The sequence below is a fragment of the Carcharhinus amblyrhynchos genome, chromosome 17 (genome assembly GCF_965287045.1).
Source record: "Carcharhinus amblyrhynchos chromosome 17, sCarAmb.v2.hapA, whole genome shotgun sequence".
Lineage (NCBI taxonomy): Eukaryota > Metazoa > Chordata > Chondrichthyes > Carcharhiniformes > Carcharhinidae > Carcharhinus > Carcharhinus amblyrhynchos.
Window position 1 is genome coordinate 47,897,283 of NC_137340.1, and position 26,663 is coordinate 47,923,945.

The 26,663-nt window shown below is 41.9% G+C and overlaps 1 protein-coding gene across 2 annotated transcripts in view; it reads left to right on the forward strand.

Moving 5' to 3' along the window:
• The window catches only part of LOC145354499 (metal transporter CNNM2-like), a 281,922-nt gene that overhangs the window by 193,508 nt on the left and 61,751 nt on the right, over nt 1–26,663 (forward strand). For both annotated transcript variants that reach the window (XM_080205921.1, XM_080205923.1), the window contains 3 exons: nt 9,575–9,712; nt 14,445–14,614; nt 24,263–24,356. In XM_080205921.1, coding sequence (XP_080062047.1) covers nt 9,575–9,712; nt 14,445–14,614; nt 24,263–24,356 — 402 coding nt within the window. The remainder of the gene's footprint in view (nt 1–9,574; nt 9,713–14,444; nt 14,615–24,262; nt 24,357–26,663) is intronic.

Sequence of the window (26,663 nt, forward strand, 5' to 3'; positions counted from 1 at the left end):
CATACTGAAAGTTCATGATCAGCCATGATTATATTGAATGGTGGAGCAGGATCAAAGGGCCGAATGACCTACTCCTGCACCTATTTTCTATGTTTCTCACTAGAGCCAGTACATTGGGATATTTCACCAAGTGTCTCTGTTGATCTTCAAAGTGCTCCTTCTGGCAGATACTGACAGCCTCCCTGTTCTTGATGAGCACCTCTCCATTTTTGGTGGGTTCGGGCTTTGGGTACTTGGGCCATCTGTGATTTTGATTGCGCTCAAAAAAATCCTCACACGTTATGGCTATCAGCTGCCAGCTATATCTCCTGTGCTGTCTCCACCCTCCACCTGTTTTTTGGGTCATGGGCTTTTGCTGTAGCTCAGCCTTCAGCCGTCTGTAAAGCTGCTTTCTTATTCTCAAGTTGATTTGCTATTTCAGATTCAGAAATCCCTTGCATTTGTGGCTTATCAGCTCCTGGATCTCCTTGTCGTTCTAATCAAACCAGTTTTGATATTTTCTGGTTAAGTGACCAAGTGTCTCTTTGTAAGTGCTGATTGTGGAAGACTTGTGAGTTGACCAGACACTGTGGACACTCTACATCACTGGTTGTCGGGAGTCATAAGGTTGGCAGTGAGGTGGTGGTTGAATAGAGCTCTGTTCTGAGGGTTTTTGAGTGCCTGAGTGTTGATTTCACTGCAGCGTTGTTTCTGTTGCTGTCACTACATTAGGGTTATATTGATGTCGATCACAGAGCAGAGTAGGCGGTTGTCTGTTAGCTTCTGTAATACGCATACCTTTGAAGTCCCTTACTTAATTGGGCAGGTGCCAGTGCTTGGAACATGTGTGTTGTTCCTGTGAGGTCTTATATTTGTCTCTCTGACGCAACAAGGTGTTGGTTATGACAAATCACATTCTAGACATTTTGTCAGGAGCAGGGTGCTGTTAACATGGGAATTCCCTAACAAACCCCCACTGCCAATTACTCCTCCTCAGAGCTCTGTATCTGTTCTAATTCTGGAATTGAGTCTGTCTCTCATCATGCCCTTACCATGTGCTGCTGTCGCTCTCCTGCACTTCTGTCTCTGCCATACTCTTCGTGCTTATTTATCCTGTGCCTCTGCAAACACGTTAATCCTACATCTTTGTCATTCTTGTCACGCTCTTTTATCCTGTCTCTCCACTCTCTCATGCTTTCTTAACCTGTCTCTCTGCTCCCCTCGTGCTGTTTTATCCTGTCTCTCTGTTCGTCTCACGCTGTTCTATCCTGTCTCTCCGCTCTACTCACGCTCTTTTATCCTGTCTCTCTGCTCTCCTCATGCTCTTTTTTCCTGCCTCTCTGCTCTCCTCATGCTGTTTTATCCTGTCTCTGCGCTCTCCTCACACTCTTTTATCTTGTCTCTCCACTCTCCTCATGCTCTTTTGTCATGTCTCTCTGCTCTCCTCATGCTCTTTTATCCTGTCTTTCTGTTCTTCTCACGCTCTTTTATCCTGTCGCTCTGCTCTCCCCATGTTTTTATCCTGTCTCTCCATTTTCCCCACAGTCTTTAATTCTGTGTCGAAGCTACTCTCCTCAAGCCGTTTTATCATGTGTCTCCACATGCTCTTTTGTTATCTGTCTCTGCCACTCTGCTTGTGCTCTTTTATTCTGTGGTGTTCCTTATGATATTCACCTTGCAGCTTAGAATATTGAATTTGGACTCTGATCTTAAGTTGGCATCCCAAAAATAATCCAATTTTTGTTTTAGGTATGCTGGTATTTGGCACATCTTGCCTGCATCTTATCAACACAATACAATAGAAAAGTGGGAAATTTTGTTCGAGTACTCTGGATGAAGATGTCAGTGAAATCAGATCAAAGTGTAATGACACTGAAGAATTTTTTTCTATTAATCAAATTGAACAATGCCATAACACTGGTAAATTCACATTCCTGAATTATTGAGTAGGCAGAAGATGCAATTGTAACTGGTTAAATGTAAGGAGACCTATCTTTGGAAGGTAAAGAACTTTGAGAGAGAAAACAGAGAAATATTGGGCAGTTAGCCCAACATCAACAGGAGGTAAATGCTAGAATCTATTATTAGGACATGATTATGGGCATTTAGAAAATCATGTTAAGCAGCCAGTATGGGGTCATGAAAGAAAAGTTGGCCAGAATTTTCCGGCTATTCTTAAGGTGCCTTGATGTGGAGATGCTGGCGTTGGACTGAAGTTGACTATTGAGATAGTCAATTTCTGGAGCCTGCTAGCCAACAAATACTGTCCTGTTGGACTTTAAACTGGTGTTGTGAGCCTTCTTGCTGTACTTAAGGTGCCTGACAGGGAAATCCAAAGCAAAGGGTCTCGGTCTTAGATAAGACATCAATCATTTAGGACTGAGAATGGGAAATTTCCTCACTTCAGTGTTGAAATTCTTTATCGTAAAGAACTATGGATACTCAGTCATTAAAGATAGATGAATAGATTCTTGGTGGAGAGGGAAGTAAGGGACATAGGGATATTACAGGGAGGTTAAATTGAGGTGGCACATCTGTTGCGATCTAATTGAAGAGTGCAGTACACTCAAAAGGCCAAATGACCTACTCCAGTTCCTATTACTTGTGTTCATTGATCATATTTGAAGATAGAGTCAGGTCACTTCAACTGGACAAAGTACGTTCAATTTTGGTTTCTGATTACAGGAAGAAATGGAAATGTTTGGCCCCTAAATTAATCATTTTGAAGAACTGTGATTTAATCTGGAGATGTGGGCTGGAGTTTTCCAGCTGTTCATGCCCTGTTGCTGCTGCAAGTGAGGATGGAGAATTTGCCGTTCAGCCAAATCACTGTTCACTGCAGTTGGACCAAAAAATCTTGTTGGCATGAAGGACCGAAAATCTTCAGCCATAGTATTTTAAAAGTGAAGCTGCAGACCACAAAGTTATGAAACAAACCAGAGCTTTATTTGGGGAAGGTATTGTTCTTACAGACCCTTAGATTAGACCGACTGTAACCTGGCCCAACTGCTGCTAATAACACCAGTACATCCCATGAGCAAACTCTTAAAGGGACTTTGGCCCAACTAGGGAAAAACACGAATGCACAACACTTTCCTTTGAGAGAATTGTTCTGTAGAAGGGTCATATGGGCTCAATGTTAACTGTGATTCTTTCGCCACTGATGCTGCCAGACTTGCTGAGTTTATCCAGCATTTTCGGTTTTTATTGCACATTATGACTATTAACAAATTGTATGTACTTAATTACTTTGGCATTTTGAATGGCCAGAGCTTTTAACCCCTCCAAATTCCGTCTTAAGATTTGCTTTCCAGTTTCATTTGAACTAAGAAATTGTTGTTGCATCATTTCATCTGGTGTCACATTAGTCAGAAGTAGAGCATCCTTTGCCTTATGTAAATGTTTTCTCAAAAACTCAAAGAACAAAGACAAGTCGGTGACCAAGCAGCACATAGTTATGTGGATGATTAAGTGTATTGTGTACTGCTAACATCCTGCAGGAAAGAAGACTGGGCAGCAGAAAAACAGAATTAGGAGTTAGCAAAGAAATCAGTGTGTTGACCTTTATTGCAGTGGAGCTAGGAGTACCAGAGTAAAGTGGTATTTTTACAATTTTGAAGATCTCTGTTAAAGACCACACCTAGAATACTGTATACGATTTTGATCTCCATACTTAAGGAAGGATATACTTGCCTTGAAAGGTGTTGCAGTGAAGATTCACTAGATTAATTTCTGGGATGAGAAGGTTAACCTCGAGGAGAGATTAAATAGAATGGGCTGAGACTCTTTGGAGTTTATAAGAATGTGAGGTAATCTTACTCTGTCAGGTCTTGGCAGGTAAATGCTGAGAGTCTGTATTCCCTAGCTGGAGATTGTAGAACCAGAGAACCTAAGCCCAGGGTAAGATGTTGGCCTTTAGACCAGAAATGAGAAATTTCTTCACTCAAAGAATTGTGAATCTTTGGGATTCTGCACACTAGAGAGCTTTGGATGCTCAGTTTGGAGTTCACTTCATCACTCACCTATTAAAGAACACTCTCTATGTACCTCAATCTCTCAGGAGATCCCCCCTCCTGAGCACAGATGGTACAACTCTCATTACAGAGAGAGCTCAGATCCTGCAGAGATGGGCTGAACACTTTGAAGCCGTCCTCAATTGACCGTCATCCATTAACGATGAGGCAATTGACAGGATTCCCCAGGTCGATATCAACAGCACCATGGATGACCCACCGGTAGTAGCCAAAATCACAAAAGCTGTCAGCCAGCTATCCAATGGCAAAGCCCCGGGGCAGATGCCATACCCGTAGAGATCTACAAAGCTGCTGGTCCTGTACTTAATCGAGCAGCTCACCGAGTTGTTCCAGTCCTTTTGGAAGCAAGGATCCATTCCTCAGGAAATTAAAGATCCTTCCATTGTACATCTCTACAAGAGGAAGGGCACTCAGCAAGTATGTGATAACCACTGAGGAATCTCGCTGCTCTCCATCACAGGAAAATCCCACGCAAGCATCCTGCTAAATAGTCTGGTCACTCATCTGGAGTTGGGCCTGCTTCCAGAGTCACAGTGTGGCTTCCACAAGGGTTGTGGGACTATGGACATGATTTTTGCTATGCGCCAACTTCAGGAGAAGTGTCAGGAGCAGAATCGCGAGCTCTACCCAACCTTTGTTGATCTCATGAAAGCCTTCAACACTGTCAGCTGACAAGGCCTGTGGAGGATCATGTTAAAGTTTGGCTGCCCCCCAAATTCATTCAGATGGTACGCCGGTTTCATGATGGCATGATGGCCAGAGTACTGGATGACAGAGAATCCTCTGAGGCATTCCCAGTCATCAGTGGCATCACGCGTCCTTTGTTTGAATAGAGGGGAGTATGGTAGGATGAGAGAAGAATTGGCGAATGTGGACTGGGGGAGCGCGTTGGAAGGTAGGTCTGCTGAGGAGCAGTGGAGGATCTTTAAGGAGATCTTTCTTGGTGCTCAGCAGAAATTTATTCCGATGGTCAAAAAGGACAGTAGGAGGAGAGGTAATAAGCCGTGGATAACGAAGGAGGTGAAGGAAAGTGTTAAATTAAAAGCGGAGGAATTTAGAGTAGCTAAGAGCAGTGGGCGAGAAGAGGATTGGGAAAGGTTTAAATGTCAACAAAGATTGACAAAGAAGTTGATAAAGGAGGGTAGGAGAAGCTATGAAGCTGGGCTAGCACTTAATATAAAAAAGGATAGCAAGAGTTTTTATAAATATATAAAAAGGAAGAGGCTGGCTAGGGTGAACGTTGGTCCTTTAGAGGATGAGAAAGGGGAGCTAGTGGTAGGGGATGGGGATATGGCTAAGGTCTTGAATAACTTTTTTGTTTCTGTCTTCACGGAGGAGGACGTGAATAATTTGCCGGGTGTTAGCGATGGAAAGGTGGTAGGACTGGAGGGTCTTAATGACATTACTGTTACTAGAGAGGTGGTGCTCGACAGACTGGAGGGGCTGATTGTGGACAAGTCCCCAGGACCGGATGGAATGCACCCGAGGGTTCTGAAAGAAATGGCGGAGGTTATAGTGGATGCCTTGGTGGTTATTTTCCAGACGTCGCTGGATTCCGGGGAAGTGCCGGAAGATTGGAAAACGGCTGATGTTACGCCGTTGTTTAAGAAGAGTGCCAGGCAAAAGGCGGGGAATTATAGGCCGGTTAGTTTAACGTCTGTGGTAGGTAAAATGTTAGAATCCGTCATTAAGGAGGAAATTGCGAGGCATCTTGAAGGGAATTGCTTGATAGGGCAGACGCAACACGGTTTCATTAAAGGGAAGTCGTGTCTGACAAATTTACTGGAGTTCTATGAGGATGTGTCTAGGGCAGTGGATAGAGGAGAGCCGGTGGATGTGGTCTTTCTGGATTTTCAGAAGGCGTTTGACAAGGTACCTCACAAGAGGTTATTGCAGAAGGTCAGGGGACATGGAGTTGGGGGTAGGGTGTTAGCGTGGATGGAGGATTGGTTGTCAAATAGGAGGCAGAGAGTGGGGGTCAATGGGTGCTATTCGGATTGGCGGTTGGTGACTAGTGGACTGCCCCAGGGGTCGGTGCTGGGGCCTCAGCTATTTACCATTTATATAGATGATCTGGAGGAGGGAACCGAATGCAGGGTGTCGAAATTTGCTGATGACACCAAGATTGGGGGAAAGGCAAATTGTGCGGAGGGTGTGGAGAGTCTGCAGAAGGATCTAGATAGGCTGGGCGAATGGGCCAGGAAATGGCAAATGGAATTTAATGTTGGCAAGTGTGAGGTGGTCCACTTTGGTAGGAAGAATGGTAGGAAGGACTATTACTTACGTGGTGAAAAACTGCAGCAGGCGACGGTGCAGAGGGACCTCGGGGTCCTTGTGCATGAGTCGCAAAAACCCAGCTTGCAGGTGCAGCAGGTGGTCAGGAAGGCGAATGGGATGCTGGCCTTCATAGCGAGGGGGATTGAATATAAAAGTAGGGAGGTCTTGCTGCAGCTGTATAGGGCATTGGTGAGGCCGCAGCTGGAGTACTGTGTGCAGTTTTGGGCGCCGCACCTGTGCAAGGATATTTTGGCCCTGGAGGGAGTGCAGAGGAGGTTTACTAGGCTGATACCGGAGTTGAGGGGATTGAGCTATGAGGAGAGGCTGAATAAACTAGGCTTGTACTCGTTAGAGTTTAGAAGAATGAGGGGAGATCTCATTGAGACGTATAAGATGATGAATGGGATGGATAGGATAGAGGTGGAGAGACTCTTCCCGCTCAAAAAAGACAGTAGGACTAGGGGGCACAGCCTCAAGATAAAGGGGAGGCGGTTTAGAACGGAGTTGAGGAGGAACTTCTTCACTCAAAGGGTGGTGAATCTCTGGAATTCTCTGCCCGTTGAAGTGGTGGAGGCTGCCTCGCTAAATATTTTTAAGAAGCGGGTTGATGGGTTCTTGATAAGAGAGGGGATTAAGGGTTATGGGGAGAGGGCGGGAAAGTGGAACTGAGCCACGACAGATCAGCCATGATCTTATTGAATGGCGGGGCAGGCTCGAAGGGATAGATGGCCTACTCCTGCTCCTATTTCTTATGTTCTTATGTTCTTATGTAAACAGAGCTGTGTGCTCACACCCACACTGTTCAGCATGATGTTTACTGCCATGCTGAATGATGCCTTCCAAGACAGTGTTGCTGGAATCAGTCTCAAGTACAGAGTGGAAGGGAAGCTCTTCAACCTGAGGAGACTCCAAGCTATTACCAAAGTGAAGGAGGCTGTTCTGAGAGACTTTGTGTTTGCTGATGACTGCGCCCTGTACACTAACTCAGAGTCAGAGATGCAAGTCAGTATGGATAAATTTCCCACGACTTGTGACAACTTTGGACTCACCATCAACATTAAGAAGACTGAAGTCATGCACCAACCTGCTCCTCATGCACTGTACACAGAACTCATAATCACAATCAAAGGGCAGAAACTACCGGCAGTGGACCAGTTCACTTATCTTGGCAGCACTCTCTCCCAGGCGGTGACTATTGATGCAGAAGTTAACTGCAGAATAGCAAAGGCAAGCTCTGCTTTTGGTAGACTGCATTCCACTGTGTGGGAACGTCGAGGAATCAGCCCAGCAATAAAACTGAAGGCCTACAGCGCGGTGGTACTCACTACCTTCCTGTGTATCGAAGGCATGCAAGACAGCTCAATCATTTCCACATGACTTGTCTTCGCAGCATATTACGCATCAGAGGGCAAGACAAAGTACCAGACACTGAAGTTCTCTCTAGAGCAAGTCTACCATCAGTCTACACACTGCTGATGAGAGCACAGACCTGGTGGGCAGGTCATGTCATCCATATGCCGGACAGGTGAATACCCAAGCAGCTCTCTGCTGGAAGACGCTTGCATGGAGGGCAGAAGAAACATTACAAAGACACACTCAAGGCCTCCTTGAAGTCGCTTGACCTAGACATGAGCACCTGGGAAACGCTGGCACAAAACCATCCTACCTGGCGCTGCCTCATCTACAAGGGCTGTCAAGCTTACGAAAGAAGGTGCATTGCTGAAGCACAACTTAAATGCGAGCTGTGCAAGTCTAGAACCACCAGTGCAACAACTACAGTGCCCACACAAGTCTGTCCATTACGTGCCAGGACATTCCGTGCCCAAGTTGGCCTGATCAGTCATCTTCGGACACACCGCATCTAGCCTCAGAATGACTAATGGTGTTGAGATCCTCATGACTACAATGGACAAACAACATGAAAGAGCACCGCTCTGAAAGCTAGTGATTCCAAATAAATGTGTTGGACTTTAACCTGGTGTTGTGAAACTACTTACTGTGCTCTGTTTGGGTTCAGTGAATATGTGAATTAAGCAGGAAAATGGAGTTGAGGTAAAAGATCAACAAAGTTCGTATTGAACGGTGGATTGGGTCCATATGTCTTGTGGTCCCGCTTCCAAGCTCTTCAGTTGCTTTTAAGGCGTTCCTTAGGAAGTCTCTTAAACGAGCACTTTGAGATGGTATCTCATCCTGTTTCTCTGTTTATTGAGAATTACTGTACAGATTTGATCAGACTGCATAATCAATCTAGAGCTATAATTGCTTTGCATGTACCTCTACCCACCTGAATGCTTTACTTAATTATACTTTAATGATGTTTTGTGTTAGTTAAAAGAAGAAAGAATAGATTACTCAACCTACAGAGTCCTCATTATTGAAATGATTTGTATCTCTACATAAGACGAGCTCACCCAATTATCCCCTCAGTTTGTGTAAGGACCTACGTGTTTGGTGCTGGGGATAATACTTTCAGCTTGGCTTCAGGTCAGAATGGTATAATAGTATGATCTGGTATAATTTTCATTCATTCATGGGATGTGGTTGTCTGTGCTAGGCCAATATTTATTGTCCATCCCTGTTGCCCTTGCGAATCAGGTGCTCAAAGTCAATTTGAGAGCTGAAGTGATGGTACATTCATGAGATGGGGGGGGGGATGGAGGTGGTTAAATGAATGAAAGGACAATTTTTAAAATAGGCTCTTAAAGTAAAATAATTTACAAGCTTGTATTGAATATTGAGGTTGTGTTAAGTTTCTGTGCTTGAAACATTTTTTAAAAATTGACTGATAAGAGTACTTGATTCGTTCTGTAGGGAATGCACTACAATATTAATGAAAGGTTACAAAGCAAGTAAAAATTAATGCTGAGTTGTAGGTAATTTGGGAAACAGTTTTTGGTTCTGATATTAGACTTTTGCTGGTTTGCTTATTTCCACATTATTTTGTAGGTATTGAGGGTATAAAAGTGGATGCAAGTTGTATTTTTATACCCAAAAATAGAGGGTATGAAGAGGAAAACTCTTACTTGACCATTTGATCCTCGCTTCCTTCATCTTTGCAGCCTCCATTGACAATATAATATCTTTTCCCCAATTCAGTTTGAGTCAGATAGTTAGTGGGTCATGAAGAGTTTAAATAGGTGCGGTAATTAATAGCTATTGAAAGCTTACATTGCTGCTATGCCCAATATGTTATTCTTAGAACAAATATTTTGATGATGTTCTAATTGAAATATTTTTAAATTTCCATCTATTTCCCTCTTCAAAACATTTTCCTCATTTGCAAGCTGATAACCGAACCAAAAAGAAAATTACACACCGTGAAAGGAAACAGGATTTTTCAGCCTTCAAACCAACAGATAATGAGATGAAGGTGAAGATTTCGCCGCAACTACTACTAGCAACACATCGTTTCCTAGCAACAGGCAAGTTTATGTCATCAAATGCTAAAAATATATTGGCGTGCACACTAATAATTCCATTATTCAAGTTAACCTTTTTTTTACTCCTGTTCAGTAATAGTTGGGTTAACCTTCTATGCTTTCCATAAATTGCTACCTGGGCAAAGTTTTTATATGTTCACCTTGTTCTGCACTATACCTGGCTTATGCATTGCATTGGCCCCACTACCCGCTTCAACCTTGACATTAGTTAACTTCCCCTTCCAACTCTGAACTTTTGTGCATTCATCCCCCCCATTCTTGATATTGGCTGCTTGGATCATACACTTTCTAATTTCTTCATTAATTATTTTCACCATTTTCTTTTAACAACCTATTAAAACCAATCTTTTCAGCCTATTGCTCCCAACGATCTCCTTCCTGGCTCAGAGGTCAGGTCCTTTATATTTATTTGTGACTAGCCTTGGAATGTTCTTTATAGTAAAGGTGCTTTGCAAATTCACGTTATTATTGTTGTAATCCAAAAATAGCAACATAAAAGAACTTGTAAACAACAGGGCTTATTGCTAGTGTTTCATGAATTTTAATTGTCCATTAAATGCTGTGCCAAGGATATTAAGGATTAATTTGAAAACTGACTTTGTTCTTGGTTCCTAGGAGTTGGGATTGTTCTTTTCCCCTGATTGTAAATGTACATTACAGCTGCCATTTAAAATGCACAGTTTGGGGCGTGAATTTTTGTACCTCATCAAGGTGAGGATTATCTTTGGGAAAGTAGATTACTACTATATATATACTCTTATATCATTAAAAACATTCCCACCTAAGATATAGCGTAAATTATTCCTATAGTACCATAAATCAGCTCAATGCTGTTTATAAAACAATCCAATCGCATTGCTCTATATCTGTCAACCACCTAGTTGAAGGAAAGCAGTTGAAGCTGATGTGCATAATAATTAAATGTATAATAATCCAGAAAGCCTGAGTTCAAAAATATGGCTATGACAATTTGAGTCTTTGATTAGAATTTACAAGCAAATCTGGGGGAAAAATGCTGGTATCAGTACATGTAACAATTACCTTGTTGGAAGCGCCCAGCTGATTCACTACTGAGCATAGAGTCATAGAGTTTTACAGCATGGCATCAAATCCTAATCCCGTTTTCTAGCGCCTGGCCCACAGCCCTGTTTGCTATGGCATTTCAAGTGCTCACCTAAATACTACTTAAATGCTGTGAGGGTTCCTGCCTCTAACGCCCTTTCAGGCAGAGTTCCAGGTTCCCACCACCCTCTTGATGAAAATGTTTTTCCTCACATTTCGTATAAACTTCCTGCCACTTAAATCTGTGCCACCTGGTTACTGACCCCTCGCTAAGGGAAAAAGTTCCTTCTTACGCGCCTTATCTATGATCCTCATAATTTTATACACCTCAATCTGGACCCCCTCAGCTTTCTCTGCTCAAAGTCAAACAACCCCAGTCTTTCTTGAGAGACTTCAGCCCAGGGAGCATTCTGGTGAATCTCCTCTGCACCTTCTCTAGTGCAATCACTTCCTTCTTGGCATCATGATTGGCATGGGCTTGGAGGGCTGAAAGGCCTGTTCCTGTTCTGTACTTTCTTTGTTCTTCTACACTGTGGCAACCAGAACTTTGCACATGATTAGCTGTGGCCTAACCAGTGTTTTATACAGCTCCACCATAACCTCCCTGTTCTTATATTCAATGCTTTGGTCAATAAAAGCAAGTATCTGAGATACTTTCTTAACCATCTTATCTATCTCTCCTGCTATCTTCATAGTTCTATGACTTGCACACCAAGACCCTCTGATCTGGTGTATTTACTACGGTCCAACTAATCATTATTTATCCCCTTACCTTATTAGTCCTCTCAGAATGTATTACCCCTCACTTTTCAGGGTTAAATTTCATTTGCCAATGTTCTGCCCCTCTAATCAACCTGTCTATATCAATCGAAGGCTTTGCTCCTCACTCTTTACCACACCATCAATTTTTGGATTGTCTGCCGACTTAATTATCCTACCTCTTAGATTTATATCCAGGTCATTAATGTATACCACAAACAACAAGGAACCCAACACTGTTCCCTTTGGAACACCACTGGACATGGGCATCCCGTCACAAAAACAATCTTTGACCATCATACTCTCCCTCCTGCCACTAAGTCAATTTTGGATCAAGCTAAGCCAATTTTGGATCCAGATATTTCCTTTAAGGAAAGAAATCTGCCATCTTTACACGATTTGGCCAATGTGATTCTGATATCATGATTGACTCTTGCCTACTCTCTGAAATCACGTAGCAAGCCATCCAGTTATACCAAATCACTACATTCAAATTTAACTTTATAGAAACGCTTTCACCATATGAACTGCAGTAAGTAAAGCCTGTATCTCTACCAGGCAATTAGGAATGGGCAATAAATGGCAGCTTTGCCAGTGATGCCTGCACCACAAGGATTAATTTGAAAAATAAGTCACCCATTTTCTGTGCTGAGTTAATCACCGTTTCTGCGAGTCTCCACAGTAAAATAATATAAAGTATAATGTACTTCTGCAACTTAGAGTGCCACGACATGCGCACTTACGGCACAGCTTAATGCAAAATACTCAGCTTTGTAGGAAATCGGAGCAACACTTTTTTTATATGGAATGCAACAAAGGTACTAGATGCAGGAAAATGCTCTTGGCGTTCTTATGCATATGTTTCATAACACCCTACAGTGCAGAAGGAGGCCATTCAGCCCATTGATTCTGCACCGACTTCAGTTCCACCCAGGCCTTATCCCCGTAACCCCATGCATCTATCCCAGCTAGACCCTCTGACTCAAAGGGTAATTTAGCATAGCCAATCTACCTAACCCGCACGTCTTTTGACTGGGAGGAAACCGGAGAATCCAGAGGAAACCCACACAGACACGGGGAGAACGTGCATACTCCACACATACAGTGACCCAAGCCGGGAATTGAACCCGAGTCCCTGGCGCTGTGTGGCAGCAGTGCTAACCACTGTGCCACCATGCTGCCCATTGCCACCCAACAGTGAGGTTAGTACCACACATCAGCAGTATGGCACTGACCTTCATAGTCTGAGTGAAACTGCCATTTTATGAATATGTTAGTGCATTTGATTAGATTGAAACTGCCAAACTTATTTTACATTAATACTTTTATAAGCATCAGGTGGAGACCACCTATTACAGGCTGCTAGGATAATTAAGGTAAAGCTCCAAGATTAAAAACTCAACTATCTCATTCTGCCACCCAGCATGTATTCAGATGTTAATTGATATGAACAACAATTCTGTTGGATCAAAAATGATTACTCTCAGCTTTCATCAAATATTCTTTCATAGTGGCTACATCTATAATGAAAGGCGCGAGGTGAGGGTGGGGGGGCGGTTATGGAAAGAATGAAAATTCCACAGCATTATTATGGCAGGTAGCTTTCGTATAACCACAACAATTAACTGCACTCAAGAGTAATTCATTGTTTGAATTGTTTTGAGATGTTGCAGCATAAGACAATATATATACTGGGCGGCACAGTGGTTAGCATTGCTGTCTCACAATGCCAGGACTGGGCTTCAATTCCAGCCACGGGTCACTGTTTGTGTGCAGTTTGCAAGTTCTACCTGTGCCTGCGTCGGTCTCCTCTGATTGCTCTGGTTTCGTTCTACCCTCCAAAGATGGGTGGGTTAGGTTGATTGACCATGCTAGTGTCAGAGGGATTAGCAGGGTGGATTTGTGGGCTTGCGGGAGTGGGGCCTGGGTGGATTTGTGGTTGGTGCAGATTCGATGGGCTGAACTGTTGCACTGTAAAGTTCTTTGAAAATCAATGAAAAATATAAGCATATTATTTCAAAGTTTTACTATATTAACATTTGTGAGACAGTTTCAATTATGTGTATCTTATAATACATATATAATATCTTATAATACACACTGCACTAACTTGGAAAATTGTACTGAAATATGATTGACTTTTTTCAAGTAACAATTTGGTTTTGTTCAATCTTGTGAAACTCTAGTCATTTTTATAATAAAATCTGTAAATTATTTGTCTATTTTAACTTAATTTGGATAACTTAAATTGTTTCTTTAACAGTTTACTTTCACAATTCTTTAAAATTTACTTTTTTTTAACTGTTAGATAATCAGTGGTATATATACAAGTGTTACAGTTGATCTTTTTGCCCTGGACTAAGGAAATAAATATTGACTGGGATTTCCATATTAATCATCATTCAGCAACGACTGTTCTGACAATGTCTGTGTGCCTCCATGGATGGATGTCCAGTGAGGATGATACTGGATTGGCTGTCATGGTTGAACAACCAACCAGCAAACCTTATCTCAGCATAGAAATGTCTGGGCATTTTGGGGAGATACTAGAAGCCAATTGGTCCCTGTAGGTCTAAATCTTGCAAGGAACTTGCCTTGGCATGAAATAATGTCCTATCTTGAAAACAAATTTTTACTAGTCAGTTTGCCTGATACACTGTCCTCAGAGCAGTGACTCTACTCCATTTTAAAGTCATAAGAATTAAAAAATTGTCAAAGTGATATTTGTAACAGGGCTTACGGATTTAAATATAGTACCAACAGATCAGTTTTAAACATTATGTGCACTATTCTTGTCATACTTCAAACTCATCATTCATTGTTGATTCTAATCAATTGTTGAGTCACTTGATGATGCACTTGACTATATAGATGTTCCTGTTAATTATTTCAGAAGTGGAGCCATTCAGCCCAACACAGATGTCAGAGAAGATCTTACTGAGGCTGCTCAAACATCCAAATGTTATTCAAGAAATGAAATTTGATGAAAGAAATAAAAAGGCCCCAGAACATTACCTCTTCCATCGGAACAAGCCTGTAGACTATTTTATCCTTGTTTTACAGGTGTGTCTTTAACTTCAATAATACTGTAGAACCACGCAATATGTTCAAGAAATCCAATTACACAAATCGAAAATTGTAATAACTGTGGATACATTTATTGGTATATATCTTGTAGCAAGTGGACCTTATTTTCTTAAATTGCATGTTTTCATGGCTCAGATGAGTTGTGTAGAATCTTTATATTTAGATGGACAGAATTATGCTATTTTGGCAATGCTATCTAGACTACTTCAGGTTCAAAACCATAAAATCATTCACGCCATCTAACTTAAGTCAGAGGTCACTGTTTAATTACTGTCTTACTTAAATGGGAGCAAGAGACTACTGATAAGAACTGTTGAAAAAGAGAACTCACATATTGGTATAAATACATTTCAAGTATGTGTCCACTTCCTTTTTGATTATTGTCATAAAATCCTACAGTGAGAAGGAGGCCATTGAGTCCACCGAATCTGCACCGACCACAATCCCACCCAGGCCCCATACCCATAACCCCATGCATTTACCCTAACTAGTCCACCTGACACTAAGGGGCAGTTTAGCATGGCCAGTCTACCTAACCCACACATCTACAATTTTGCTATTGAAAACAAGGCAAATTGGTATACAGGGATATGATATGATTGCAATTATGGAGACGATGGCTGCAAGGGGAACATGGCTGGGAACTGAATATCCAAGGATATTTGATATTTAGGAAGGACAGACAAAAAGGGAAAAGAGGTGAGATGCATTATTAGTTAGGGAAATCAGTGTAATTGTGTGAGAGAGAAGTCTAGATCTAGTACAGCTAAGAAGCAACAAGGGATGAAAACCTTAGTGGGAGTTGTCTATCAGCCTCCAAACAGTGGCAGTCAGGAAGGGATTGGCATTAAACAGGAAATTTGAGATGCATGTAACAAGGGTACTACAGCAAACGTGAGTGACTTAAATTTACATATATAAAACAAATTACTGCAGATGCTGGAATCTGAAACCAAAAGAGAGAATATTGGAAAATCTCAGCAGTTCTGGCAGCATCTATAAGGAGAGAAAAGGGCTGACGTTTTGAGTCCAGATGACCTTTTGTCAAAAGGCATTGAAAGTTGGAGATATTTATACTGCAGGGTGAGAGAAAGCTATCCACTAACTTCAATTTTCCTAGGCCTGTTTGTCAAATTCAGTCAAATCCTGCATCAATGGCAGCCACTCTCATCTGACATTGGCATGCCATTTGAAGAAAGAAATCATGGCGGGGCAGGCTCGAAGGGCTAGATGGCCTACTCCTGCTCCTATTTCTTATGTTCTTATGACATATGTGAAACAAGATTCTCTAGGGTCCTCAAGTGCAGAACTGGTGTAACGTGGGTCCATCTTTCCAAGATTTTCAGTCTGAAGATTCCCCCTGCTTTGAATACAGGCATCAACTTTTTTTAAAAAAATTAAAAGCAGCCCCTTAATTATTTGGATTATTTTAAACATTTATTTTGGAGCGCAAGGATTAAAAAAACTGTAGGGATTTGCATGCAATGTTTCCCCGGCAGAGGTAGGATCAAGCTGGAATGCTAGGCATCTGCAATGAAAAAGGATGGTAATAACGTTGTATTGAGATACGAACTGCATTATGGTTGCAGGGGTGATGGTTTCCATGTTCTTTATATCCCTTGCTGCATCTGGATCACCTTCCTGACAGTAACACTGAAAACCTTAAATAATGTAATTTGAGGTATTTGAATGCCAAATGAGGAGTCAGATTAATATCCCACTATGTCAGGAAATGCAGCAAATACAGTGAAATTGTGATGAGTCAAACGCAGATGACACAAAATTCTGGTTATGTTGAAGTCATCAAATATAATCGCCGGCAGAATAGAAAATCCCATAGAACAACGATCATATGAGTTCAAATTCTGCACTGGTAACTCTGGATTGGCCATATTTTCCTAAACTTGTCTTATAATAACGCTGACCAATCAGAGCATAGTCAGGCCATACAAGAATGTACGTATATATTTGACATCAAGATTTCTGTGTGAAAGGATGTGCAAATATGGCTAAACCTGTGAGGAAATTAAGTGTTGTTAGCTGGAGAGAAGATGAAACACAGCATCATCTTCCGCACAGCAAGCTGTGAGGGTATGTGTGTTATGGCACAACAGGTTGGTTGCAAAATGATTAGTCCCCATCATGAATGACCATGTACCAAGGGACATTTCCAATGTGGATGAAACTGGGCTGTTGCCCACCAAAAGAAAGCCCACCAATGCCTCTACTTTCTCAAAAGACTAAGGAAATTTGCCATATCAGCAACAACTCACCAATTTTTCCAGATGCACCATAGAAAGCATTCTTTCTGCCCAAGATCGCAAGAAGCTACAAAGGGTCATGAATGTAGCCCAGTCCACCATGCAAACCAGCCTCCCATCCATTGACTCTGTCTCCACTTCCCGTTGCCTCGGAAAAGCAGCCAGCATAATTAAGGACCCCAAGCACCCCGGACATACTCTCTTCCACCTTCTTCCTTTGGGAAAAGGATACAAAAGTCTGAGGTCAGAAATACCAATCAACTCAAGAACAGCTTCTTTCCTGCTGGCATCAGACTTTTGAATGAACCTTGCACTAAGTTAACCTTTCTCTCCACCGTAGCTATGATTGTAACACTATATTCTGCACTCTCATTTCCTTTTCTATGAATGGTATGCTTTGTCTGAATAACGTGCAAGAAACAATACTTTTCACTGTATACTAATACACGTGACAATAAAACAAATCATTGCATTTTGCCTTTGATTTTAAAGTTGAAACATGTAATGGTGGAAAGCAGAATTAGGAGAGTAGCATATCTGCACCAAAATCTGCCGTTTCTTGTAATAGGAAAATCCAAGAAGCCAGGTTGTTTCATGAATGTCTGTGCAGTATGAGGCTAATAAAACCACCCTGGTTTTTTGAAGAGTGGATTAGGAGAGTGAACAAAATACATCAACGAAAAATAGGAAGAGTGTCATCATTACAGACAACCGCCCCACGCATCCTAATATTACTGAGCTTGAGACCATCAAGTTGATGACTTTGCCTCTTAACATCCAAGTTCCACACAATGGATCGGGAGTGATTAGGAATCTGAGAACCCCACTACTATCAGCAGCTGGTCTCTCAGGCTATCAGGGCCATCCAGAAGAAGAACACAGTCCAGCTGTTCAAGAGGCCATGCTCCTGATGAAGAAGGTTTTAGTCCAACCGATTTATTTGACAGTAAACGCACAAGCTTTCGAGGTTTCGAGGTGAACAATCACTGAAACAACTATATGATGATATCAACAAATTCCACCCCACCATCAGACTCACCATGGACTATTCCCCAGAATCAGTTGCATTCTTGGACACATGCATCTCCATTAAGGATGGTCACCTCAGCACCTCACTGTACCGCAAGCCCACAGACAATCTCACAATGCTCCACTTCTCCAGCTTCCACCCTAAATATGTTAAAGAAGCCATCCCCTATGGACAAGCCCTCTGTATACACAGGATTTGCTCAGATGAGGAGGATCATGACAGACACCTCCAGACGCTGAAAGATGCCCTCTTAAGAACAGGATATGGCGCTCGACTCATAGATCGACAGTTCCGATGTGACACAGCGAAAAACCGCACCGATCTCCTCAGAAGACAAACACGGGACACAGTGGACAGAGCACCCTTCGCCGTCCAGTACTTCCCTGGAGCAGAGAAGCTACGACATCTTCTCCGGAGTCTTCAACATATCATTGATGAAGACGAACATCTCGCCAGGGCTATCCCCACACCCCCACTTCTTGCCTTCAGACAACCACACAACCTCAAACAGACCATTGTTCGCAGCAAACTACCCAGTCTTCAGGAGGACAGTGACCACAACACCACACAACCTTGCCACAGCAACCTCTGCAAGACATGCCGGATCATCGACATGGATACCATCATCACACGTGAGAATACCATCCACCAGGTACACGGTAAATACTCTTGCAACTCAGCCAACATTGTCTACCTGATACGTTGCAAGAAAGGATGTCCTGAAGCATGGTACATTGGGGAGACCATGCAGACGCTATGACAACGGATGAATGAACATCGCTCGACAATCATCAGGCAAGACTGTTCCCTTCCTGTTGGCGAACACTTCAATGGTCACGGGCATTCAGCCTCTGGCCTTCGGGTAAGCATTCTCCAAGGCGGCCTTCACGACACACGACAGCGCAGAGTCGCTGAGCAGAGACTGATAGCCAAGTTCCACACACATGAGGACGGTCTCAACAGGGATCTTGGGTTCATGTCACACTATCTGTAACCCCCGTGACTTGCCTGGGTTTGCAAAACCTCACTCACTGTGCTGTCTGGAGACAACACACACCTCTTTAACCTGTGATCAGTGCTCCTTCCACTCACGTTGTCGGCCACTTTAGGACTTGAACAGCAGGTTAGGTGTAAAGGTTCGCATTCTAATCAGTAATCTCTAAACTGTCTGTGCTTTATATACTCTTCTGAGGCCAGAACTCTCCATTCACCTGACGAAGAGGGAAACCTCGAAAGATTGTGTGTTTACTATCAAATAAATAGGTTGGACTAAAACCTGGTGTTGTCAGACTTTTTACTGTGTTTACCCCAGTCTGACGCCGGCACATCCACATCCTGATGAAGAAGGCATGGAAGATGATAACAGAAAGCTAACTGCTTCACTCCACTGGCCTCAGACAGGTTACGACTGCACAAAACATCAAAAATGAGGAGGAGCAAGGTGAGGCCAATGAACCCGATCATGAGACACTTTTCACTCACCTGCAGGAGGCCAGCATGGAAATTCCAGCAGAGACAACCATGGGAATTTACAGGATGGTGAATGATGTTGCACACTGCATGACAGAATTGACAGATAATGTCCTTCAACTGAAGAGCCTGATGACCCTGAAGTGTCTGATGAATGCTCGCCCTTTTGCCTGCCTGCTTCCACAAAGGCTGCAGAGATGCACCAGGATTTCATACTGCAGCACAAAAACATGATTGAATGCACTGACAACGTGGCAGACTATTGCACATTTGAAACATGTTAAGCAGACAGTTTTTCTGGAGTTAACATCTGATATTTGTCAATGCAAAGTTTTGGCATTTTGCAAGGTCACGCCATTGTACAGTATAAACAAATTGAATGAAGTTTTCAACACTTATACTACTTTAAGGTGTTTTCATTCAGTACTTGAATCATTGTTTTGACATGGACTGTATTTATTGGCATATCGGGTTACACGGAGACCCATTCATTGGGCCCCCTCAACTATCACGAAAGCTCTGCTTAACACAGATTTGTTGAGATGATATTTTACTGTTACAGGGAAGCTACCACATTCGTTGCTGGAAGAGGTGCAATGAGTTCTGAATTCCCCCCCACTTTAATAGCATAAAATCCATCACCTTTCTCCCTCTCTTTAAGTCTGAAGAGTCATGTGGACTTGAAATGTTAATCTCTCCACACATGCTGCAAGACTTGAGTCTTTTGAGCATTTTGTGTTTTTATTTCAGATTTCCAGCATCTACTTTACCTTGCCTTTACTTGAGCAAATTATGTTAACATCAAGACTTCTTGGAAAAATTGAGGTCTGTGGATTGAAGTGACAACAACAATACGTATACAAAATTGGCTACATAACAGAAAGCCAAGAATGTTGGTGAAGGGTTGTTTTCAGACTAGAGGAAAAGTACACAGTAATGTCCCCAGTGGTCAGTATTAGAATCACTGCTGTTAGTACATATAAATGACCAAGGTATACAGAACATAATTTCAAAGTTTGTAGATGACACAAATGTCCAAAATATAATAAGCAATGTGAATAGTAATAGACTTCAGGGGAAAGACAGCTGAAATGGCAAGTGCAATTTAATTCAGAGAAACATTGTGGGAGAAAGAATGAGGAGAGGCAGTTCTGGTGTTTTAGAGTGGTAATGACGATGAAACTATCAGCACTCGTTATCATTGCTCCACAAAAATTGCCGGTAACTTTGCAAGTCCACATGCACAGAATAATGTAGAAATCCAGATGTTGCTGTCAGTGATTGCTTCTCCGGAGGGTGTGCTGTGTAGGTTTCCCCTGATTATAATCAATGAGAAAACAATGAATTTAAAAGAACTTCCACCCTTATGCTGTAAATCTCGGTGCAAAATTCTTGAAAGGGTTGTATCATTTGCAAGTGAGGTGTAATTGGATTTTTAAACAGGACACTCATTTCATAATTATTGCTAAACACCCACTCTCAAAAATAAATCTGTGTTTTGTGGAATGCCAAAATCCTCCACTGAGGTAAAACAAAATTTACGTTTTTAAAATAATAAAAATATTTTTAAAGTTTATCATGATTCAGCTTATATTTTAGCAAAGCATCTAAAATAGTAGGAGTAGACCATTTTGGCCCTTCAAGAGCCTGCTCTGTCATTCAACATGTTCATGGCTGATCTGCCATTTCAGTGCCAAGCTCCAGTGCTCCTCCCATACCTCTTGACACCCTTAGAGTCTAGAAATCTTGTCTATTTTCTTAAATATATTCAGTGAGTTGGCCTCCACAGCCTTCTGTTGTACAGAATTCCATAGATTCGCCACCTAGGAACAAAATTCCGCCTCATCTCAGTCCTAAATGGCCTACCCTGTATCCTGAAACTAGAGCTTCCTGCCAGAGGAAATAACATCACTGCATCCAGTCTGCCCAGCCCTGTCAAAATTTTATACATTTCAGTGAGATCGCCTCTCATTCTTCTTAATTCCATTGAATACAGGCCCAATTGACCCAGTTTCTCCTCTTGGAATCTACAGCACAGAGACAGATCCCTCAGCCCAAATTGGTCCATGCTGTTCCTTGGCTGCACCCAAACTGATATATCTTGATCTTCCAATCCAAGATTTTCTCCCACTATTGTGCTAATCTCTTCCCTTATTATCCCCCATACCCCATCTTCTTTTCCTTTTTGCCCACTTTTCTTAAATGTCAAACCGAGAATATTCAAACTCTTAGTCACTCTGCAGCCACATGCCCAGATTAGCAATTAGATTATAGCTGTTACTCCCATTTGTGATGTGGGTATGCCGGCGTTGGACTGGCGTAAACACAGTTAAAAGTCTGACAACACCAGGTTTTAGTCCAACCAATTTATTTGATAATAGACTCACAAGCTTTCGGGTTAGTCCCTTCATCAGGTGAATGGAGAGTTCTGGCCTCAGACAGAGCATATAAAGCACAGACAGTTTAGAGATTACTGATTAGAATGCGAATCCTTACACCTAACCTGCTGTTCAAGACCTGAAGTGGCTGACAATGTGAGTGGAAGGAGCACTGATCACAGGTTACAGAGATGTGTATTGTCTCCAGACAGTACAGTAAGTGAGGTTTTGCAAACCCAGGCAAGTCACAGGGGTTACAGATAGTGCGACATGAACCCAAGATCCCTGTTGAGACCGTCCTCATGTGTGCGGAACTTGACTATCAGTCTCTGCTCAGCGACTAACCCCCGTGACTTGCCTGGGTTTGCAAAACCTCACTTACTGTACTGTCTGGAGACAATACACATCTCTGTAACCTGTGATCAGTGCTCCTTCCACTCACATTGTCAGCCACTTCAGGTCTTGAACAGCAGGTTAGGTGTAAGGATTCGCATTCTAATCAGTAATCTCTAAACTGTCTGTGCTTTATATGCTCTGTCTGAGGCCAGAACTCTCCATTCACCTGATGAAGGGACTAACCCGAAAGCTTGTGAGTCTATTATCAAATAAATCGGTTGGACTAAAACCTGGTGTTGTCAGACTTTTTACTCCCATTTGTGCCATCAATTCATCTACCTTGTTGTGAATGCTGTACTTAGAGTGCCTTTAATTCTGCCTTTCTATTGGTTTCACAACCTCTGACCTTATCTGCTGGAATACTCTTAATGCTTGTATTTTCTGTCCCTTCTTGCCATGCTACAATTATCAATTCCCTTATTACCATCTTGCCCTGATGCCTTGTCTTCTCTCTCTATCACACCTTCCCTCACATAATGATCTCAGTCCAAGATACTGCTGCAGCAGGTCTTCAGGGTAGTGTCCTGGGCCCACCATTTTCAGCTGCGTCTTCCTCCATCATAAGGTCAGAAATGTGGATGTTCTCTGATGATTGCAGAGTGTTCAGTACCATTTTCAACAACTTAGATACTGAATCAATTCCATGCCCCAAGCTAAAAAATCTGGACATATTCAGGCTTGAGTTGATCAATGGCAAGAAACATTCAGGCCTCAAAAGTACCAGGCAATGACGACTCCAACACAAGAGTCTAACCAGCTCAATTTGACACTTTGTGGCATTACAATCCCCACTGTTAAGATCCTCAGGTACTATTGACCAGAAATTTAACTGGACCAACCGTAGGACAGCGCAGTATTTATGGACTGTTTATGAAATTCTTTTCTAAAACCATTTATTGAGTGGTTAGCACTGCTGCCTCACAGTGCTTAGGGGACCTGGGTTCAGTTCTAACCTTGGATGACTGTCTGTGTGGAGTTTGCATGTTCTCCCTGTGCCAGTGTGGTATTCCTCCAGCGCCCTAGTTTCCTCCCACAGTCTAAAGATGTGCAGGTTAGGTTGATTGGCCACGATCAATTGCACCTTAGTGTTAGGGGTATTAGTAGGCTAAATACATGGGCTTAAGGGATAGGGCCTGGTTGGGACTGTCGTTGGTGTAGGCTCAATGTGTTGTATGGCCTCCTTGTGCATTGTAAGGATTCTATGATATTGTAATATAAGTATTATGGCTATAAGAGCAGATCAGGGGCTGGGAACTCTGCTGTGAGTACCTTTCCACCTGACTCCTCACACCTGTCCATCAACAAGATATTAGCCAGGTGTGTGATGGAATACTCTCAATTTGCCTGGATAAGTGCAGAATACTCATTTCCAGAAGCTTGATATATCCAGGACAAAGCAACCCAATGATTTACTACCTTAAAGATTCACTTCTTCCACCATTGGCGACAGCGGCGGCATTGTAAACCATCTGCAAGATGCACTACAGCAACTCATCAAAGCTCTTTCAAAAGCATCTTTGAAGCTTGTGACATATACTACATAGAAGGTCCAGGACAGCAGAGAAATGAAAGCACCAGCATCTGCAAGTCCTCCAAGTCACGTGCCATTCTTACTTGGAACTATATTGCTGTTCCTGTCACTGTCACTGAATCCTGTTACTCCCTCTTTAGTCACACTGAAGTGATCTAAACCACATGATTGTAGTGCTATTTGAATTGCATCCATATTATAAATTTGAAAGGAGCAGGTTCACTCACTTTGTTCTAAAAACTTAGAAAATTGTAAACTTACTTCTAGGAATTGAAACCAATATTTCATAATTTGAGGCACTGTTCTTCCTATTACTTTGTAACATCTTATATATGTTTACCGAATATCCATCATAGTAACGCTGTCTGATCCACAGGGGACATGTTTAATGGAAAATGTCTTTACATTGTTTCAGAATCCTAATTGAGTTGAAGTGATTCTTAGATTGGTTAAACTTAGTGAGGTAGCATGTTTAGTTTAATGAATATTTATATTATGAAGAAATAACTGAGTTTATTAAATGATGGTTTCATGATGCCAATTATTTTTTATGACTAGGGGAAAGTGGAGGTGGAAGCTGGAAAAGAAATAATGAAGTTTGAAGCAGGTGCTTTCTCTTATTATGGCATGATGGCTCTCACATCTTCTCCAGGTACTAATCTTAATTGATTAAAAAATTGATTTGTCAGAAATGGATCAAATAAAGCATGAAAAGGCTGACAATGTTTGGCACATCTAACCTGTTGACTCCTTCATATGATAGATTGCAGATTACGTGCAATCTATCATATCAAGGGCTCAACTCCACCCATTAAATGTAAGTGAGAGCCCTGCTTAAATCCTGCCTGACTAAAATTCATTAACCTAAACTCCATAAAAGCTGCAGTTGAAAGTTGAGTAAATCATCCAACTTACTAATCAGTTTGCCCCAATGTTTTTGTGAAAGTGAATGCACTACCACCTTGCTTGTAAGTTCATTTTTATAAGTGCAAATCAATTGTTAAACAAAAGTCTGAGATAAAATTTATAAAATATCAAATAAACTAGTATTTTTTGTGATACATTGAAAAATTAAATTACTTTCTGGATTGAAGGCTGGTGCTCTACCATTGTGATGTATTCATTTTTTTATTGCACTGCATAAATTTGAGTTCAGATTTAATAAGAATGTCCATCAGCACTGTTACGTACCACCTTGCATCTTCATTGGACAAGTCTATTAAGACAACTTGATTTTTAATAATCTCGCATTGTTACTTATGAGTTTGTTAAATCGCCAACCTTCATGTATCTGTGTTCAATATATATTGAATGCAGGCTTACAAGAGTAGGATTCTTACATTTATATTTTGAAGTCCTGAAAATGTGATAGATTATGGTCAGATTTCCCACTTGGTGTAGTGGACCTTAATTTGTTTTCTTGAAACACTCATTTAATTCATTTTTCTCTTGATCCTCTTCTCTACCACAGATGATGTATATTAGCTTTAGGAAGTGAAGGACTCCACATCTTTCTGTGGGGGAAGAGGATGGGAGGTGTATCTGACTCTTAATGGTACAGGAAAATTTAAGGTTACTGCTGACACACTCCAGGGATGAAAGTAAAATCCGGTCTAAAAGAAAGTGGGAGTGTGATGGCATGCCAAGGGAATAATCCAATCTTGTTTTAATACTTAAAATATGAAAATCAAATGCCCTTGCAGAGAATTTTTAAAAAAGTCTTTTTCTGTTTCGATGCTTTAAAACGCATTGTATTTACTACCTGTTAATGTACTGAATTAGGAGTTTATGGTGCTTTGAGCATTGAACATGACTGCCCTCTAGTAGATATTTTGAGGATAGCAACTTTCTTTGAATTTTCAATACTAAAATAATTTGGGTCACCTTAATTCATCCATCCAGAATAGAGTTAGAGAGGTTTACGGCATGGAAATAGGCCCTTCGGCCCAACTTGTCCATACCTCCCTTTTTTTTTAAACCCTTAAGCTAATCCCAATGCCCGCATTTGGCCCATATCCCTCTATACTCATCGTACCTATGTAACTACCTAAATGCTTTTTAAAAGATAAAACTGTACCTGCCTCTACTACTACCTCTGGCAGCTTGTTCCAGACAACCCTCTGTGTGAAAAAATTGCCCCTCTGGACACTTTGGTATTTCTTCCCTCTCACCTTAAACCTATGCCCTCTAGTTTTGGACTGCCTTACGTTCGGGAAAAGATATTGACTATCTACCTTGTCTATGCCTCTCAGCCTCCTACGCTCCAGAGAAAAAAGTCCCAATTTATTCAGTCTCTCCTTATAACTCAATCCATCAAGTCCCAGAAGCATCCAAGTAAATCTTTTCTACGTTCTTTCTAGTTTAATAATATCAAAGAACAAAAAACAACCCAGCACGGGAAACAGGCCCTTTGGCCCAACGAGCCCGTGCCGCCATCTTAAAAGCATTTTCCTACACCTACCTTGACCCGTGTGTATGCGTATGGTACCCCCATTGGAAACCAGATTCAGGGGAGAATAGTTTAGGGACAATTTGTTACACCAATCAGCCTAAGAGCACATCTTTGGGGTGTGGGAGGAAACCGACGCAACCACAGGGAGAATGCGCAAACTCCCACAGACACTGGCCCAAATCCATGTATCTGCACAGTTAGCAGTGATAGTCATTGAGCCGTTGTGGTGCCCATCTGTTGGTCCAGTTTTAAGCACACACAATGACGCGAAGTACTAGGCCACTCTCGAATCATCCAAGAGCAGCCCATGCACGACCCACCATGTGCATGCCCCTCGTTAGACAACAAGGTGGACCGACACACCTGCGGATCAAAAGAGACAAAACATCAACATGCAGCATTATATTTCCAGTATCGTCCCGAGACTCTAACCCTTTTTAAAACCGTCTCCTATAACCCTCCATCCCTGTTTCACTCATGTGCCTATCTAAATAAACCTTAAACAAG